The sequence below is a fragment of the Pezoporus wallicus genome, unplaced genomic scaffold (assembly GCF_028554395.1).
Source record: "Pezoporus wallicus isolate ANWC-B61680 ecotype Strahan unplaced genomic scaffold, APGP_CSIRO_Pwel_v1 contig_3710, whole genome shotgun sequence".
NCBI lineage: Eukaryota > Metazoa > Chordata > Aves > Psittaciformes > Psittacidae > Pezoporus > Pezoporus wallicus.
This window is the reverse complement of record NW_026640315.1, coordinates 967,360-987,444: the sequence shown is the minus strand read 5'-3', so window position 1 is coordinate 987,444 and position 20,085 is coordinate 967,360. Positions and strand designations below refer to the sequence as shown.

The window sequence follows — 20,085 nt, the reverse complement described above, 5'->3', positions numbered from 1 at the left end:
GAATATAACCCATATAAAGGCATGAAAAAATACTGTTTTTGCTTGACCAGACTCTTTTATTACTTCATTCACTACTATTTTCCCCTTTCCCTGAAGTGACACTTTCCTCCAGTTTCCCATTAATCACAACTGAGATTTTAAGTCGCTGTCCCTCCTTAAACATATTCCAAGTGAAGACAGAGACAATGAACCAGGTTTGGAGATATTTTGCTGCTGGGTGCTGGTGGGGCAGGTGGTCACCCATTTTGTAGGTCCTCAGTTTGCAAGCAAGGTAACTTAAGCAGTTAATCTGAAGCTCAATAGGGCTGAGGAGAGCATCTCTCCTGATCTTAAGAGCACTGGCATATGTCAGGCTTGGCCGAGTAAGTAGGTCCCTGTCCCACTGTTACATGCCATATTCCACCCCTGGAGCATTATGTTCTGGGAATTACTAAAGACTGTAAATCCACAGACAAAAGTTAGAAGCCCATGTCAAAATAATGAATTACATTGTCTATTAAAGCAATTGAGGCGGCTCCAAACCCCCATGATTGCCTCCACTAATGCCAGCAGTAAATCTGTATCTGTATCTTCCATTTGATAAGTTGTCCTATTGTAATAATCCATGCACTGTTCTGAATACAAATTAGTCAACTACAATGTGGTACACACAAAATATGATACATATCTCATCACTATCCCTCATCTGTATTAATCCTTAGTTAGCTTTCCATCTCGTAGTAAACATTTCAAGGTAACTTCCACCTTATTTAAATCATTTTAGCCCAGCCAGACTCAGTATGGATGTGAAAGCAGATTCAGTCCTTAGAGGTTGAAAGTATCTATTCTGACTGACTCCATGCCATTTGGAGCTAACACACCACTCTCCATGGTTCATAAATAATGAACAGGATGTTCATGTGGGAAAGGGAAAAAAAATGTGTGATGACTCATTGGAAACAGGCACTGGCTTCAAAAAATGCATTCATTCTTTTCTCATGTAATCCTAGCGAAATTACTGCTGCCCTACAAATAATGTTTTAATGAATAGGACACAGGTGTATTCAGTCAGCTCTAGCTGTTAAAATTTAACAGCATTTGGACTCTTATATTAGGGCAATGGTTTTGCACTTTGTCTGCAAAATTGTGGCTTTTGAAAGACTCCGTACCCCAGGACCAGTGAAGGCTGAGCATGATAAAACAGGTGACAGTCAGCCACCTACAAGACAATAACAGTACTTTCCCCTCTGCTTGAGGAACCAGCTGTATGCATGGCAATTAGCCTGGCTTGAAGTGCAGTAACATGGCAGAAGGCTGCATTTCTGACAAACATGAAAGGACATGCCTACATTATATTTTGTAAAATAACATTTAAAATAGGAAATAACTAAAGCACTGATCAATGTGGTATGAATGTTACACTTCAACTGATGCGTTAGCTACTAATATTGCTACCCCAGACACCTAGATCATGTTGACTGCACTATGTCAAAATAAAAGGTCACATTCGGTTTGAAAGAATAAAAAAGAAATTAAAAAAACCCACAACTTTATAAACTTACAGCAAATAGTACATGGAAAACAGAATCCAACTGAAATGCCTGAATTCTTGACACTGACATAAAAGATGCACTTTCAACATTTTACTTTAGTCCAAGGAATATCCTCTGGTTTATTTGCACTATCTTCCTTGCCTTTCATTACAGTCAATGCCAATTCATCTTTTGCATTGAGAGGGGAAACACACCTAAATATGCATTTTTCCTTGCCCACATTTTAGCACTCACTCTGCAGATGATCCATACTGAACACATTACATGCAAGTGAAAGCATGCAAAGAGTTTTCACATTACAGCTCACAAACAGCCCAGCTTTCTCCAAGGTACATGACAGCAGTAGCATATAAGAAGTAAAGGGTGTGTATTATAGAGTATTTCCTATTAACTCCTACAGCCTAAGATTTGGCAGGAAAATCTGAGCTCCAGTTTTGACAGCACTGCCAGAAATATTGTAGGGCCAGCAGTACACCAGGGAAATAGTGCACAAAGAGTAGAAAAGGCTGAGGAACTTTGATGCATTTTGAAAGATATAGTTATATCTCATTATATTTTGGTACATGCCCACAGAGCGAATTCTGGTGCAAAAGGATAGCTCATTAATTCCAAAAGCGAGACCCTAGTAAGCTGCTTTCCAGCATACTCTTCCACCACGATTTTCTCATTCTGAGTGAGTTTGCACTGCATCCACCCCCGCTGTGCACATGAAAGCCAGCAAGCTTCACTGAGCAGCTTTATTACCATGCATTAACCTTAACTTCCTCCTGTGGTAGAAGGGCAGTTAAGTTTTAACACTTTAGCCTTCCCAAGGCTTTGTTGAGCAAAAGTTGTTAATCGCTCCAAAATATGGTAAGTCCACATTCTCCAAAGACTGCTCCGTCTAAATAACAGCAACTTCAAGTAGCTTTTAACTCCACTTCTTAAGCATGATTCAGAGTGTCACTGCAAATGTTGTGCTAAACCCACAGAAGGTGTGTACGGGCATCTAAGAGGAGAACTCAACACAAGGATTAATGGATTCATGTTAGTTGTTCTTGTCCCAACTGCTGGAGCACTCAGAAACGTGCATTCATTACACCTCACGTTTCAGTAAAACTCATGGTAATGTTCAGGGGTAAGGACCATACACTAAAAGGGTGGGATATTTTTTTTGTGAAGGTACTGTTTTATCTCAATTGTTTTCCTTCCTCATCCTCCAGATGATGCATACTTACTACAGGGGCTTAATATTGAGGAACTTTATCCAGAGACTTCTAGTTTCATTACGTATGATGGGTCAATGACAATTCCACCCTGCTATGAAACAGCAAGCTGGATAATAATGAACAAACCTGTCTACATAACAAGGATGCAGGTAAGAATAATTGAAAGGTTACTCAATCTAGTATAACTACAAAAGAATAAAGTTAAATACTTGGAGCTTTACTTGCAAAATTAGATTCAACCTTTTATTCAACCTCTGCCTGAAATTTATATAGTTTGCAAAATACACACACACACACACTTCAAGGTGGGCCCTACTTTCAGTGAGGGTTTGAACCAAATGGTCTCCAGCAGTCTTTTCCAAACTACGTTATTCTATGATTCCATGAATAAACACATGGGGATTCTAAAACAAGTATAGCAGTGTTGTACAAAAATAACTGGGGTTATTAAGTATGACAAAGGCCATTTTTAGGTGAGAAAGAAACAGGCGAATTGTGAATGACACTTGTTGCCATCTTAATGCCAGTCGATAGCACAGTAATGGGACAGAGATCCAACATATGGGGCCTTCTTGAGAATAAATCAGGTAGTGTTTTCTGGAATAGAATAAGGTGACAGGACAGATATTGCAAATATCTTCAGAAAAATCAGCTTAACAGATTGAAGCCTCTATTAGAAAAGAACAGGATAAATTATGCAAAAGAAACCACTGTCCATTTCATACTCAAAATTAATGCTGCTGAGGACACACCAGTGTCCTTCACACACCAGTGGAAGAGTGGTAGAGATGACCATTCTATGCAACTTCCTTGCAATCCAAGGCCTAACAACAGAAAACAGCAAATTTAGCACCAACTTCAGTCTTCTCCAGAGCTTCCATCAGTGAGTTGCCTACAGAACTGCAAACTGAACTAGAATCCCAAAGGAATACTTGAAGCACCATCTGCCTGTCCCAGGCATGCAGCGGAAGCAATCTGGCCCAAAAACAGAAACAAGGAATGATAGAACAACCCTAAATATTACTTTGGGATTTAAAATCATTTTGACATTGTAAATAAGATGACTTTAAAAAGCCTGAGAGATGTTTTATCTTTGTGATATTCCTTCTGTCCAATTTTGTCTTGACACAGAGAAAGCACTGCGTTTCCTTTCTAAATGGGTAATTTGGGAGAATGACACAGCTGAGCACAGACATGCTGTACATTCTGAACTTATCAAGCAGGGGACCCAAACATTTTCCTGCAAGCTACATTTCTAGTTACAACATTAAAGTACAAAGCAAGAATTAGAATATTTCTAACGTCTATGCTAGTACCTGCGAGTTATAATCTCATGATACTTACTCCTTGTCATGCTTTACTGGTTACTTACATCCTCCATTATTACTGCTGCAAATTGATTTCGTGGATTACTTACTAATTACATTGTGTGCTTGGACTGAAAAAGTAAATGCACAGCTCAGGCTATCCATGGAAGCTGGTATGTCAATCCCAGGTACTGGAATTTCCCATTTAAGCATTAAATGCCACAACAAAACCTCTTTAATTGTACACTGATATGGAAAATGTTTTCTTTTTATCTTTTTAAACCAAAATATTTTGAAGGTTTCTGATTTACAAACTGCAGCTTTTTATTTTCCTCTCTCCAGTTTCCTATACAGAGTTAGGAAGGTTTTGGTTGACTTGAACCAGTTAACATGCTTTCAGCACAGTTGCATAGTCGTCCTAAGAACCAGTGCTGTCTGCTTGTAGTTTGCATCCAGCCACTGCTGGGCACACTGACAATCCTGGATGATTCAGCAGTTCCCTCTCAGCTGATCTGTAAAACCATCTCAACAGAAGGCCAGAGTCTGCCGTCAGAACATTATAGACACAGCACAGACAATATCAAGACAGACCTGTCAACGGAGAGAGGATTTCACTTTTTACATCATTAATTTCATGACTTCAGCAGCATGGCTGTCAGTTATCTTTTCCATCCTGACTGCCCGTACCTGGTTCTTGAGTACCATCATCCAAACCCGTGTCTTCTCAACTGAAAGCTACACTAATGGCTGCAAAACTTAGAAAATTAGCTCTTGTTATTCATCAAGTTCATTCTCTCTGCACCAGCTGCTGACATCCAGTACTGGGGATTCCGTTTGCTCCCTGATCAGCCAAGGACTCCTCATACCATTTTCATTTGCTTAACACACAAGCAGTTACTTTGGTTTAAAATGGGGCTCAGAAACAGGACCACAGAAGGAATGGTTTTACATCAAATTAACTCTTTCAGCCCACCTCTGATTACAAGCCACTGAAATTGTGTTTGGTTTCATTTCTGAAGTCTATTTTATAGTGTTGTATGTAGTTTACTTACAGGAAAGCCTAGCACTAAATACCCTTGTTCTGTCTTTTGTACAGATGCATTCTTTACGACTGCTAAGCCAGAATCAGCCATCACAGATATTTCTGAGCATGAGCGACAATTTCAGACCAGTCCAGCCTCTCAACAATCGATGTATCCGAACCAATATCAACTTTAGTTTACAGGGAAAAGATTGCCCAAACAATAGAGCACAGAAACTACAGTATAGAGGTACGTTCTACCTGCAGAATAATCCTTTCTATGCTTACACTGAGCTCTTTTCTTTGAGAATTGAGTAATACATACAAATAAAAACAGATGTAACTCCAGATCTGGGGGACTAATGGTATGAATCAAACATTACATATTTGAAGTGGATGAGGAAACTTGCCCAGAAACGTGCAGGAAAAGCATGACAAAACACAGTCTGGAACATCTAATGTTTTTTTAAAAGGAGACAAGACAGGCCTTCAGTTTTCTAGCCTCATTTTAAAGACTTTTCACTTTACCAAGTGCATTTAACTTCTACCTTGGGAAGAAAAAGGGGGATGAGTTAATCTTGAAGGTCTCAAACAAAAGAGTAAATTTCACTTTAGGGATGCACCACGGTAACAAACACCCAAATTGCAAAGTGGTGTATTATGCAATGGGTATTATAAGCCAAAACGCAGACACTTGCTGATGAGTCCTAAACGGCCACAGCCAGGGCTTGCAGCTGAGCTGTAATGTATCTTACGCCTCTTTTAGCCTATGCCCGCACAGTTCTATTGCCTGCTATAATGGTGTAAAAGTGCTTTCTTATAAATAACATTACAGGTATAAAGGAGTACTACTGAAGGGTAGAAGATATTCAGCAGCAAGGCTGATGTCTGAGTTGTAATACTTCAAAGAAACAGAGTTAATTCTTTTCCAGAAAGAGGAGGAAACAACCTCCTGGCTTTTCAAGACATTTTAAGTGCCTGATACAGTTAAATCCAACCAGTTCCCTATTTGGTAAAGCATAATTGGTTTTGTTTTGTTTCTCTTTCCTTTCAGTAAATGAATGGCTCCTCAAGTAAGAAAGACAGAGCAGGCAGAACCCATAACCTCAGTGGAATGCTACTACTGTGAATTGACATAATCTAGAATGCACCCAACGTCACTCTCTTTGGGTTCGGACAGCACTGGTAACGTGCTGTAGGAAAAGAGCTGCCATGCTGGGAACTCAACTCAAAATTCATTCATATGATCGGTGGCAAATAAAAAAAGTAAAATAAAATAAAAAAAAGACAGTATTACAGTAAATGTGATTACAATTCTCCTGAACTAATTTAGCTTCACAAAGAAAGACTTTGCAGCCTTTGTACATAGGAAATTCTTCCTCTTTTCCCCCCTCCCTCAAATTAAAAAAAAATTAAAAAATGATTAAAAAAAAAGAACGAAAAAAGGTGGCTCGGTACAGCATCAAAGTGGAGTTGTGTTCTGTGTGCCAAGTAATCCTTGGAAGCTCTCATTTCACTGTCATTAATGGATACTGACAAGACAGAACAAGACGACTGTAGAGGAAACTTATTTCTGGGTTATGAACTTTCTGTTAATTTCATTTCAAAAGGGGCAGAGATAAGTATTGTAAATATATCACTGCAGAATTTAAAGGAAACAGAACTATTTCCCTCTGTCACATATCTGTAGTAGGATTTGCCAAAATCAGAATTGATCCATTTTCTGTTTCTCATTTTACAACAGGTCATACGTTGTGTTGGTTACTATTAACAACTCAATAAATGTGTTTAACAAATTCATTTAGTAAACTTGCTATGATTTATTCTGTTCCTTTCTCAAATAATAAGCATCTACTATTTGTGGCTGCATTATTTGTTGTAGTATTTTTTCTTTTTTTTATTTCCCCTGTTTATTTTTTTACTGGATTTATTTGTTTGCAGCCAATTTAAGTGAGTTAATGGCCATTGGAAATGCACTCAAAGCCAGTATAACTTTAACTCCACTTTATGGTCCCTCATTAACAGGAGCTGGGCTCAGAAGCAGAAAGCATTTGAAACCTATCTCGGTTTAAAATTGCCGTTTCCCCTGCTGAATCCATTATCGGGACAAACCAACTCAATCCTGGAAACTGGTGGTGGAAAGGGATATCTTTTCTTTACAGCTAAAGCAGGAGCTGACCAAGTAAAAGCGAATGCCTTTTTTCTTGTTTATAATGGTCATTCACTGTGTTTGGTTACTGTCAAGAACTCAATAAATGTGTTTAACAAGTTCACATTGCCCATGTTTGATCTTCTTGCATATTAAGGGAAATATTGAGGGGGCAGAGTTCATGCTATTCCATTCCTGATGCTCACTTTATAACACATAACATGTTGGAGTTCACAGAAAATAAGATGAAGCTACAAAGTACTGTGCCTGACCAATGATTTGTGTGTACCAAGTGGAAAACCGGGCATTACAAGAAGTGAAAGGGAACTGAACCACTGTCAGAAAGTTTTAGATACTGCAGGTCAACCAGCCTCAATGTAACACGTGCATCATTTCATCTCTGGCTGAAGAGGACAGTGCAGGTGACATCAGACAGCAAACTCTTGAGTCTATGCTGCAGACAGCAGTTTGGAAAGACTGCAACTTGTGTGACCTCACCTGACGCATAAAAAGATACCAGCACGGTGAAAATACGCATGAGATGGCATCGAGGAGACTCTCAAAGTAGGTACATGGATGCAGATGGAAATGTGGAAGGAACCTGAAGTTGTCATTAGCAATTCAATTGCCCAGTGAAAGCTGCAGGAAAAACACTGGTGAAAGAGTGGAGGCTGGCCAGGGTGGGCTGACACACAGCGGCTGCACTGTTTGTAGCAGGGTTCTGGGCTGATGACCCTGGCCCAGGATGCTATTAGCACAAATAATACCTGATCCCCGAGTTATTTCATTTTGAGCATTTCAAATGACTTCCACATACCAGCGTAATGCTGTGCAGAAATGGCACCCCGAGTATTACCCTGTGGATTAATATTGTCAAATTGTGCAGCTGAAATAAAGCAAAATCATCACCACAGATTTACCAAGGTGATAAAAACTGAAAAACAACACAAGTCACACATTTAGTATTTTTGAGTTGCCATAGCAATCTATAACTTTTAAGCTTATGGTGTTAGGATTCTTTCTGTTGCTTGTTTGGGTGGTTTGAAGCTTCTCCTAGGATTAAGTGTGTAAAGTTACTGAGAGCATGAAACCCATAATGTTTCAATCTATATTTTTGGACAAATACCCGGCAGTCGTTGATGCAGGTTTGTCAGTGGCAGAAGGTAGGGAAGATAAGCCAGGCCTCCAGTATAAAACTTTTAAATAAGTAATAAAACCTATTTTCCATTTTACTGAAAACTGATTGAAGGGATTTAAGAGGAGGGAGAGATATGATAGGAGGGACTAGTCCAAGGAAGGAGTCACGCTGTGCTTTGGATTAGGTGAGGCTGCAATACAGAAGCCCTACAAATAGAGAAATGAAGCAATTATGGGGCACTGTAAGTTTATTTCCAACTCTTTTTTTTGTAAACTAATCGATGCCATCTCACCATGATTTCTTATGGGGGTTCTTTTAATAACAGATTACAGGAGAAAGAGACCAAACTAAAGCTTAGAATTAAGTATCTTGCACATTCCTCACAGCTCAAATCTAGACATCTAGCTCCAGTTTTTCAGATCAGGCACATGTATCTGTGTCAAGAAGCACCGAGCATCCAAAGCAAGCCATGCCTTATCGCAAAGCCTTTAAGCGAAAAGCCTCAGTATCAAGCAGCTGGCCCAGTCTCCTGTGTTGCAAGTCTATGCAGTACAGCAACACGGGCACAGTGTAATCCCTCCAACCCTTTGTGTCCACAGTGCTCACCACAAGTCTGATTGCACATGGAGCTCAATACTTTGTAGTAAGAGCTGAATTTGTGGCCTCAATAACACCCCCCTGCCCAAGCCATTCAGATCATGAGTGAGATTCTTTGCTTGTGATAAGGCTCAGTGCGGGCATGAGCTGCCTGGCAGGGAATATAAACCTCGCAACGCTCAGTAATGAACAATCCCCACCACAGGCAGGGCCAGGTTGCCATGCCATGATGATAACGACTGGGAGGAAATGCTCAGGTTTGATCTTGTGCTATCGCAGTTAAGACTACGATATCAAACCAGGTACCAAACTTATTGAGCTCATCTGATGACAAAAAGCAAGAGAAAAGCAAGATCTAGAGTACTGCACAAGCCTCTGTTTCAAGTAGTATTCAAAGTACAGTAGCTCATTTTTTCCTTTAAGTTAATCAGAAAGAACTGGCAGGAGAAGTGTAACTGGTCAGTATATCTTATGGCAAACAGCAGAAATGCAGCAAGAAGACATTTTGCATGTTCTGCTGTACATCTCAAAGCTCTAGTACTGGACACTACCCAAAAAATCCCAGCTGTTTGGTTCTTATACTCAAAACAACACATATTTTTCAGGGAGCTCAGCCATAACTGCTCCATGTTTTGATTTTTTTATTAGATTTTATTCCCTAGCTCTACCAGCTGACAAACCAGAGAGAGTTTGCTGTAAGAAATGCTGATTTATTAGCAAATGGCTTGCTGCAGTTCTCACCAGCATACCGTAAAATTATTCAAGGAGCCTGCTTGCACGGTAGAGAACAAGAACCATTTATAATGTGAAACTAATGCAGGCAAACATTTGCTGTTTCCTACAGTGTCAGGCTTCTATTCTAATAACTAAAGATGTGTCAAACACATACTCAGCAGAGAAAATGAAAGATGGGATAATAAGCCTTCCAAGGACAGGAAAATAACCCTTAGTATTTAAATAGAGAAAAAATTCCTTCAAAGTATTAGAAAAATAGAAAGAAAACTATACACAGTTTATGAATTTAGGTAGATGCTCCCACCCTGGAAGGGAACAAAGAGTCAAATGTAAATCCAAGGGGAGCAAAGTTACAGCTGCAAATACAATAGTTGCCCCAGAATGAAGGTTAAGGCCTTGAACTTCAGCCTTGGGTGCTGCTCCCAGCCCAAAGGGGCAGTCAACACCCAGCAAAGAGATCTCATTTTCCAAGACATCCGGGGATTTGCACGCAGGGCATATGTTCAAACGCACGAGGGTAGGGGGTTTGCTTGACCAAGGGAAAGCAGTGCCGAGTCACACTCACAATGTCCTTCCTGATGCCTTGACTGCCACTCTGGATGTGCCTCCTTGGTGCTGTCTTGGGTGATTCTGTGAACCTGACCCCAGGGCTCTACAAAGAAATCGGAGTCTGCCAGAAATAACCTCGTTCTGCGTCACTTACTGTCCTGCTGCACACCTATGCTTAAGTTGAGGCTACTTGGAACTTCATCCATGGAAAGCTAGTGTCCCAGGGCCAAATAAGACCTCGCTTTTATTACAGTGGTGGTAGGATTAACTGAGGAAGGAGAGAGCAATCAAAGCACAAATCATGAAGGGCTTAGTTATGAGCCACTGTAAATACGATTGTTGCACCCTGACTCACCTGCATCAGGGTTGTGTCTTATAAGGCACACAGAATGGGCTGCTGAAGGTGCCTCACCTCCAAGCTTCACCCAAGTGCCAGGATTCAGAACGCTCCACATTTCTGATAGTTTAAGGTTTGTCCCTGCTATTTTTGTTCCACCTTAGTGTTGTTTTTCTGATTATTATTTCAGCTTTCTGCCTTCTCTCGGGCATAATTTAAAGCTTGACAGCCATATGAGTGACATTTTCAGACATTCATGTCAAAGTTTTGCCATGATAGGCCTCATTCACTAAACATTTATCTATATCTGTTCTGTGAGCTGCAGAAAGCTTTACAGAAATGGAAGTCCATTGACAAACATTTCACCCAAGTGCTGTCCACATTCCTCCACTACAGATGGCCAATTGAAATGCTTCTGACAAAACCTAAGTCACCGAAACTCTGCCGTACCGTAAGCAGTGATGTCAGATTGCCCAATGCGGCCTCTCCTTAAAGCATGTGAAGATGCTAAAGCAAATACCTCTTTCTGAGACCTTGAGTCACCTGGTCCAACTCACAGACCAACAGGACTTCGGCTCTTGAATGTCTCAAATCCCAGCATAATTCAGAACAAATGATGAAATAGGTGCAGAATAATTCCAGCCTTCACCTTTTGGGATTTACTTTTCCCCCACCTCCTGCCATGTCACTTGCCTTGCAAACAGAGAGAAATTCTTCATAGGGGACATACTTTCCTGTAAGCAGGGAAATGCCGGAGGATGCAGTTGTTATCACCCTAAGGTAAGGTTTCTGTAGGGACTCTAAATGACCTGGGCTGACATCAGTGCAGCTCCTTGGTGGGCTGATACAGCCGAGAAAGAATAAAACAAAGCAGGTGAAATTCACCAAGTCTTCCAATAATGAGGTTCTTTCTACTAAAGATCTATCCTTCAACTGTGTCTCTGTTTTTTCATCACACTGTGCTGGGCAGGCAACACATGAAATGCAATGGCATTTGCGGGTGTACAGCCCTGGTGTTGGCTTTCAGCTCAGAGCCCATCTGCCTCCATTCCGTTCCTGTGTCATTCTTGCTCAGCCAGCTCTCCAGTTTATTAGTGAGCCTTTCAGATTCTTCTATACCCACGTACTTTCCATGCACAGCAAGATAATTATCCCCAGGGCAGGGATATTTTTTCTCACTAGCCATTTAGAGCCCTGTTTTCTCATCCCCTTTTAAAAAGTATTTATCCTTTAGAGGCTGGCTCATAAAGCAGTTACAGCACTGCCTGGATTTCCACTGCACATGCAAACAGCGGCCACCTTCACGCTAAGGGCAAACTGCAAGCTCAGTTCTCTGAGCAAGGATTGAGAATCGTTCCATGGCAAGCTACCGGCCCGCCCTTGCAACTGGCTGGTTGTTGTGCTTTTGTATGAGTTACATTTCACAGGAGGCTCATCTGCACAGAGCAGTGACCAAAGATGCAAGCCTGAAAGCGAACAAGTCTCCAGCAGCCTGACTGCATGGCCCGCAGAAACACATCCAGAAGCTGATATATGGATGTGCTGTTGTGATTCATTACGTTGCTACACTACAACTCAAGCAAAACAGCAGATACACCCACTGCTACTGCCAGGGCACAACACTAGGAATACGTGACATGCCTTTTGTTTCCCTGCCTCAATGCATCCATGCTAGTTTTCATCACATGAGTCTCAATATCAGCTAGATCAGAAAGGAAAATACATGAGCTAGTTACTAGTAACCTGTCCTACTGTACACACCTAAACCATGTATTAGGGACAAGCAAAGTAGCTTGGCCCTCCTTAGCTCTGTCATAGTGTTCATATGCACATACCAAGTTTGTTTTCCAGCACAGAAGCGTTTCTGCAATATTATAGACCATATATTCAATTTCAAGGGATGATTTTCATTCACAACCATGTAAACAAAAGACATGGGAAATCCAGGACCTAGCTCAAGTTTGGAGAGCCTGCACTGAACCACAACAAACCTATTTGAGGTCTATTTATATCGACTTGGTGCAGCACTGAGATTTGGAAAGAACTGATCTTGCTACCCATGTAAAATGGATGAGAAAGGAAACAACTATCTAGGAGGCAAGAATGAGGTTATATTGTTCAAGCTGTAGCAGCTTGCTTTATTATTATATTTGTTTGCATGGCTGCGGTTTTTTTATATGGTTTTATTATTTCTTCAATTTTAACACCTCAGAATTATAGCATCAGGTTCTTTTTCCTCATATTTGTCTTTTACTTGCAGTTTTATAATAAATTTTCACAAGTTAATGACAGTTGCTTGGGGCATTCAAGAGAAGAATATGTCCTATGAAAAATGATATTAAGGTTCCTTACATAAAGGATTCTTCAAAGTTAGACCATACAGGAAGAAGGGAATGTATTTGATATCATTTTCATGCTTCTCAAAGCCAAAAAAAATTGAAAGATACAAACACAAAGCAAAGAAACTTCCCCAAACTTTACAGCCTTAAAGATATATTTTCTTTTAAGAGAATTTACCTTTATTTGATTTACAAAACAGAGCACAGGAATAAGGTTCTCTGCAAGCAGCTCCATAAATCTTGTGAAATGACTAACAAGAGACACCCAGCAATGGAAGTTGGTTGCTTTTCTAGGCTAGGATTTGTCACTGTGAATCAGAAGGTATTGTGAAAAAGTAGTAAAGTTTAGTGAGTGATTGTGACAGGCTTAGCAGGGGGAGCAACCCCTTTGCATTTTGGAGTGGGCATTTTATCATGATGAAATGAAAGTAAGAAAAGTCAGACAAGACTGACTTCAAGATCTTTCTCTTAATGAAAGTTTTCATGTCAACAGTCATTCCAATGCTAATATCAACACTTCCGTGGAAGAACAGCGCCGTGTAACATTCATTAGGGATGTCAGAAGCATCCCACAACATATGGTGTCTCAAATCCAATTACTTTTCCATTCAAACCATGACCTTGAATGGGTTTTTAAGAGGAGAAAGAATGCAGAAACAAAGCCCCTTTTGCTTATTTTATGGTGTAGTGGCATAGTACTAAAATGCAGAACTACTTTTGTTTGGTTTGTACCATGTACATAGAAAAGGACATTTTGAAATATTTTTGGATTTGGCTTAAAGTATCTCTCTTCAGAAGGCTAACACTGAAGCTCTCTGTATCCCACATAGCCTCAAGCTCAAATTCCTCTCTACATTGTGAAAACCCCACACCCAGAGGCTTCACAGTCACCAGGTTCTCTTCAGTGCAGTTGCCAACTGCGTCATTTCCAAACATCAGTCTTCCCAGTTCAATCCATGCAAAAAAGGACTGAACAATTTAGAACAGTGTTTTTCAGGCTGTTATTTAGGCCCTACATTATTTCCTGCCTAATTCAGGAAACCAAAGAAACCCTTTCCTCTATATTTACCTTTTGAAAGCTCTAACTTCCCACAAGAATAGGGATATCATAGTGCTGCTACACTGTGGTTATGGAAAGCTTACAATTACTTGCTATCTTTGTGCAAGTTCTTCCAAAACCAGATTACACTGTTACAATATGAACACCCATGCCTTTAATGGTACAATTAAATCTGGAGTAATTGGCGTAGATACTTACCACAGCTCTCCACTGAGCTTTGCTGAAATAATCCAAATCATTCTTGCATTTTAATGCACTAAAATATGTAATTATGTTTAGCATATGTCCATTTATTATGCACAGTCACTGGAAATCAAGTTCTCTTTGAATACATTTTCCAATTGATATTTAGAAACACAGCAGACAAAATAAGTGCTGGACCTGGGTTATCACACAGATAAATACACTGACATAAGCCTCTGTTACCCTGTTAAATGATGAGGAGAACATTAATTCAAGACATTCACTCATGAAAATATTCATAATTTTCCTTCTAGCTTTAACCTACAAGCTGTGGAAAGATCAAATATGATTAATATTTTAGAAAAAGAAACCTTGATGAAAGAAAAATCTAGGGGGAAAAAGAGAACTCGGGGTATATACCATGCAAACAAATGAACTGAAAGGGCTGACTTGCCTCAATAGCCGTCAGTATTACTCATGGGAATAGGGCTCAACAAGAGAAGCCATCTTTTAACATATTCCACATTTGCAGTGTTATTTATAATGGGAAGCAAGCAGAATGAGAAGCTGACAGCACAGCAAGAGGAAATATGGTCATTCAAGAGAAGTAGTAATCAGCTTTCTGGAACGTCCCCACAGCCTGGGGCTTGCAAGATGGTTGTTTCACCAGTGGCTGTAGTGGAAACCTGTGGCAAATCACTGCCTCTGCTTACGTCCCTGTTCACACCTAAACAAATGAGATAAAACCTTAGCACAGTAGGGGAGGGTTCATATAAGAACAACGCCATCAACAAGTCCAACACTGCAGTAATGGAAGCCCTTATAACGTTTTGGATAGATTCTCAGCAGGCACAGCCAGAACAGTGCACTATTGCCTATCACTACCTCCAGGGATACCGAGAAAGAAGCCTAATCCCTATCCAGCGCCACAAGAATTGTTAAATCTGCCTGACCAGCAGGAATTGAGCTTACAGACTACTGGTTAGGTGACAATATTTAGCATTTAGATAATTATGCTGATTTTCCAAATGCCCTGAAAATGACATATCATTCTTTCTAGATGAGGAACCTGAGATGGGCTTCAGAGGCAAGTACAGGGCTACTCAAAGAAGTCATTCCGCCCAAACACTAAGTTCTGTGCCCAAGCTGCACCTCCAAATAGTTGTTTTCCATTTCCAGCCCATTTCACTGCTTGCATATTTTCCTCTGCAACTTCTCACTCCCCACAGTGAGCACGAAGATAAGCACACTGAAGAGCTTGCTGAGCAAGATCAGATAGCGTAAAAAAATATGTAAAAAATAGAAATCAAAGCATACCAAAGTCTGTTCTTCAAAGCTCAGAACAGGCTTTCATAACATGCACAAACAGCAAGATAAACAAAGCATTATGAGGAAATGGAAATGTTACTTTACGAGCAAAAATGTAAGGGTAAGAATGAAGAGAGGACAGCAAAATGCAACAAATGCAAACCAAAACCAGTCGTAACTATTCTTATGTCATGTTGTTCAGAATAACTACAGTAAGATGGTAACAAATGCTTCTATTAACACTGAACCCTGTCCTTTTGCTGTCTCATACTGGCAAAATATGGGGAGGACAAAAGCACTGATAACGTCTGACCCAAAGTCAGTGCCTAATGACAAGTCCAGTGTTCGTGATGTGGTTTGGGTTCATTAGCAACACCTTTAAGAAATATTCATGTCTACACAATTTTTGGAAGGGGGAACACTTTCCTCAGAGAACTGAAACACAAAAGCTTGTGCGCAAGGGATGTTCTATGTGTTGTGACACAGAGGAGTCTCTTCAGACCTCTGGATCATCTGTCACTGTGCTCAAGAGCCGTTGCCATGAGACAAATGCTGCCAATTTTATTTTTATGTACTTAAAGGGCCAAGTTCAGCAGTGATTGATTTTTAATGGTGACTTTACAGAGACCACACGATGTGCAAGCACAGTAACGTACAAATTACAGAACAACACTTACTGAAGAATTCAGCATATGAAGGACCGTACTCATTAAAACACCTCACTGTGAACAATCACTTCATTAATGCTCTAATCCCTAAGCATTATTTTTATTATCTTTATTATTTACTGCATCCTTTACTTAGAAAAGCCATTAGAATATCTCATGAAGTGTCATAATTGTTTTTTTTCTATTTTCTGTCAGCAGCTGCACAATAACTGTTGCAGTTCAAGGCTGAAATCCGTGTCCTAGTATTTTGCTTTCCCTTCCCATCACAATGGATGAAGTAACTCCTTTCTCCCAGATACATTTCAGCACTGCATCTGCATTTGATTCCACTGGGGAAAATCCTCTCTAATTGGCAAACCATTTTATGCATCATAAGAACAGAAGGTGATACAGAAATGCAAGATGTAGGGGCTTATCAGAGAACACTCACAGCCCACCTGGATATGGTAATGAGAAAAACAGGCCCCAGACACCACACACAAACATACTGTGAACCTACAAATGCAGGGAAAACAACAAGCTAAAATCAGTGCATCACATACTTTGCTGTCACTCTTGTTAACTAATGAAAAACAACCCAGGATCTTACCGCTGGCACTGACATACCCTCTATCACCAAAACCTTGCAGTTGATACTAGGGCATTTCACTGCCCACACTGTCCTTCACATACCTGATACATTCCATGACCTGGAAAAGGACACATAAGCACTGCACTCATCTTCATTACTAATATCAAATGCAAGAGAGAACTCAGGAAAGAGTTCCTTATTCAAGTTAATTTGTTTGACATTTGAAACTAGAGCAAACAAATTCAGCACATTGCTTACATTCATTTACAAGGTATCATGGATGGACAGGTTCATGAAGGAGCTTGCTGAGACTAGGAGAAAAATATAAAAAGCACGTTGAGGTAGTACCGCCCAATGCACACAGTGGCTGCGTTACAGACCAGAACATCTCAAACCTGCTATTGTTTTCTTCCCTCGGGTTTTCATGGGATATCTGTGGTCTATCCCTGTAAGACAGGCCAATCCTGGGCCTGCCCTTTCTTCCAGAAGAGGCCAAAGAACAAAGGCATCGCAACCTAATCATTACCCTTCACAGAGCATTCTCTAATTCCCACCAAAAGCCTACAGCAGTAATCCTGATTTGATCACAGAGTATCATGAATCCCGATTTCAAAACTGCTGAAAGAAGCAACTGTACCTGCAGGGACTTGAAACCTGTTGAATCAGCATTGCATTCTTCACTTTGTATTGCCTGGACATGAAGGAAGATCTCTTCAGCTTTCTGAAACCTCGTCATCAGAAGCAGATGAGCAGAAGTCCTAGAGTCAGAAACAAAAAATGAATAGAGATCAGACAGAAGCACAGTCTGAGTTGAAGATGCATCACCCACACTTGAGAACAACCTTTTTTCTCCACCTTCATTGAGTCAGCCAAAACTTATTTCAAGAAACTCTCCTTTTGTAGGAGTTTCTCACCTACAAACTTTGCACAATCTGTGTGAACACAGAGACCTGGTGAAACAGAACATTGCCACATAGAACCACAGAGTATGCCTGTACTCTTGTACGAAAACCCAACAACAGTCCTGGGTTTAAAACAAAAGAGTCAGATCCATGTTGTGTTTTCACTTAAAATCCCTCAAGCCAGAGCACTTAAAGTTCAGCTGGATGCTCCCAGCAGAGTTACATTTATTCATTTCTTTAATAGCAAAGTTTCTTCTACTTTTACATTCAAATTTGTTTCTTAAATCCATCAAACTAAGCTAGCTTCCTTTGCACAATTTTGCATTTGCGCCATTTTAAACTACAAGATGAACATGTCTAAAAAGCCATTACATTATCTAGTGCTTCACAGTGTCAGGCAAGATAAAATTAGCTGCGGATTTCTCTTAAATCTGACTTCTTTTATATCCACCTGTGTGCTTATATGCTAAGGAACCAGTTTAATAAACAGATACCAATTCTTTTCTGTTCCTGCTGAACACATTATAACTTGAATTTCTACATAGTTTTAAGCACGCACACAGTGCCATGCGTGCAGCAGTCACCGATTATTCTATAACGGCTGGGCAAGTCATATATCACAGCTCTGGCATACAGATGTTATTGTCTTCATCTTGTGTTTTCAGAGCCCTGAGGATTTTCATTTTTTAGGTTGATACCATAATTTCTCATGTTGTCAGTTCCAAACGGGTATTGACAAGACTGTCAAGAAGGTGCCTTTTGTGCATTTATTTTCTCTCCCTCAGTTAAATCAAAGCTTTTCAAATTACAAGGAAGATAATTTATTCTTTAAGGTGCAAATAAATATAATTGAGAAAACGTGTTTAAATTTATTTCTGTTGCAGTACAATTAACGTTCCTTTCCAATGAAGCTTTATTTTCATACGGCCAATTGGCATTCAACTTTTTGGTTCAGGACTTGGGAAGATGAGAACTTGATGGATGATTTTATTAGATAACTTTCAATTCAGTTGCATGTTAGAGCAAAATTATAGTTGTGTATTATAAATACCATATTTTGGCACACTTAGTTTACTATTCCTCATCACAGATATCACACACACACAGTATGCCAGGGATTGGAAGGGACCTCAAAAGATCATCTAGTCCAATGCCCCTGCTGGAGCAGGAACACCTAGATAATGTTACACAGGAATGTGTCCAGGCGGGTTTTGAATGTCTCCAGGGAAGGAGACTCCACAACCTCCCTGGGCAGCCTGTTCCAGTGTTCTGTCACCCTCACTGAGAAGAAGTTTCTTCTCAAGTTTAAGTGGAACCTCTTGTGTTCCAGTTTGTACCCATTACCCCTTGTCCTATCATTGTTTGCCACTGAGTAGAGCCTGGCTCCATCCTCGTGACACTCCCCCTTTACATATTTATAGACACTGATAAGGTCACCCCTCAGTCTCCTCTTCTCCAAACTATAGAGACCCAGCTCCCTCAGTCTTTCCTCATAAGGGAGATGCTCCACTCCCTTAATCATCTTAGTTGCCCTTCGCTGGACTCTCTCCAGCAGGTCCCTGTCCTTCTTGAACTGAGGGGCCCAGAACTGAACACAATATTCACCACAATCAAAACTACTATGGGAGAATTTCTAGAGAAAGAAATATACATTCCTCCCTCCTTTCAATAATGAATATGTATCAGAAATGTACCTGATCTTCCCCAGAAGAACTCTTTAGACTCAGAATCACTCCAATAAATAACCAGTCTAAATATCAGATATACCAGAGCTGTAAACCATGTCATACTTGTGTAGAAGAAGCAGATGTTAGTGTTAGATGATCAGCTGGAAACGGGGGCTAGTCCTCAAGAAAAACAACAGTAATTCAATGAGAAAACAGCTTTTTTGTTGAAACCAAACTGATCATGACAACCACAAAACACTCATAATTGGCTAATAACCTTAACGTCGAACCAAAGTGATTATTTATTTATATTCAAAATCTCACTTGAGATGAGCCTTCACAAGTAATCAAGTCTTATTTTCCTTTATTCACAAAGGGACAGGGTAGAGCTCATTCAGACATGAAGCAATTTCCACGGAATGGGTTTTTCTCAACCTGAGAATAAAACTACTACAAAGAAATGTATCTTGGAACTGAATTTTCGTTCTCAGTGACCACATGAGGACATGGCAGCTCTAGAGCACGTCTAGCATTCCCTGGTCACTGCAGCACTCACCATCATTCTCCATTAAAAGGAAAATCTATGGAGTTACTGTGGATCATTTCTGACCATTTAACAACCAACCATCGTAGCCTTGTACACATATGCAAGACAGATCCTACCACAGATGGCTGTGTTTGTAACAAACAGCTGCTGATATTTATGAAGAAACCTCCAATCCATTATACCCCTGTGGTGACAAGGGTTTGTTGTCTTTTCAGAAGAAAAGACAGTGGACACCTTCATGTGAGTTCCTTTAGAGTAAATGCATTG

General features: G+C 40.2%; 1 protein-coding gene and 1 long non-coding RNA gene across 2 annotated transcripts in view; one reads left to right on the top strand and one right to left on the bottom strand.

Moving 5' to 3' along the window:
- The window catches only part of CA10 (carbonic anhydrase 10), a 192,311-nt gene extending 184,970 nt beyond the window's left edge, over positions 1-7,341 (top strand). Inside the window, exons 8-10 of the mRNA XM_057418512.1 lie at positions 2,735-2,889; positions 5,144-5,318; positions 6,123-7,341. Coding sequence (XP_057274495.1) covers positions 2,735-2,889; positions 5,144-5,318; positions 6,123-6,145 — 353 coding nt within the window. The 3' untranslated portion in view covers positions 6,146-7,341. The remainder of the gene's footprint in view (positions 1-2,734; positions 2,890-5,143; positions 5,319-6,122) is intronic.
- The window catches only part of LOC130604156 (uncharacterized), a 117,651-nt gene extending 100,169 nt beyond the window's left edge, over positions 1-17,482 (bottom strand). The window contains exon 1 of the long non-coding RNA XR_008973385.1: positions 17,340-17,482. This is a non-coding gene — a long non-coding RNA (uncharacterized LOC130604156). The remainder of the gene's footprint in view (positions 1-17,339) is intronic.
- Positions 17,483-20,085: the final 2,603 nt, after the last annotated feature.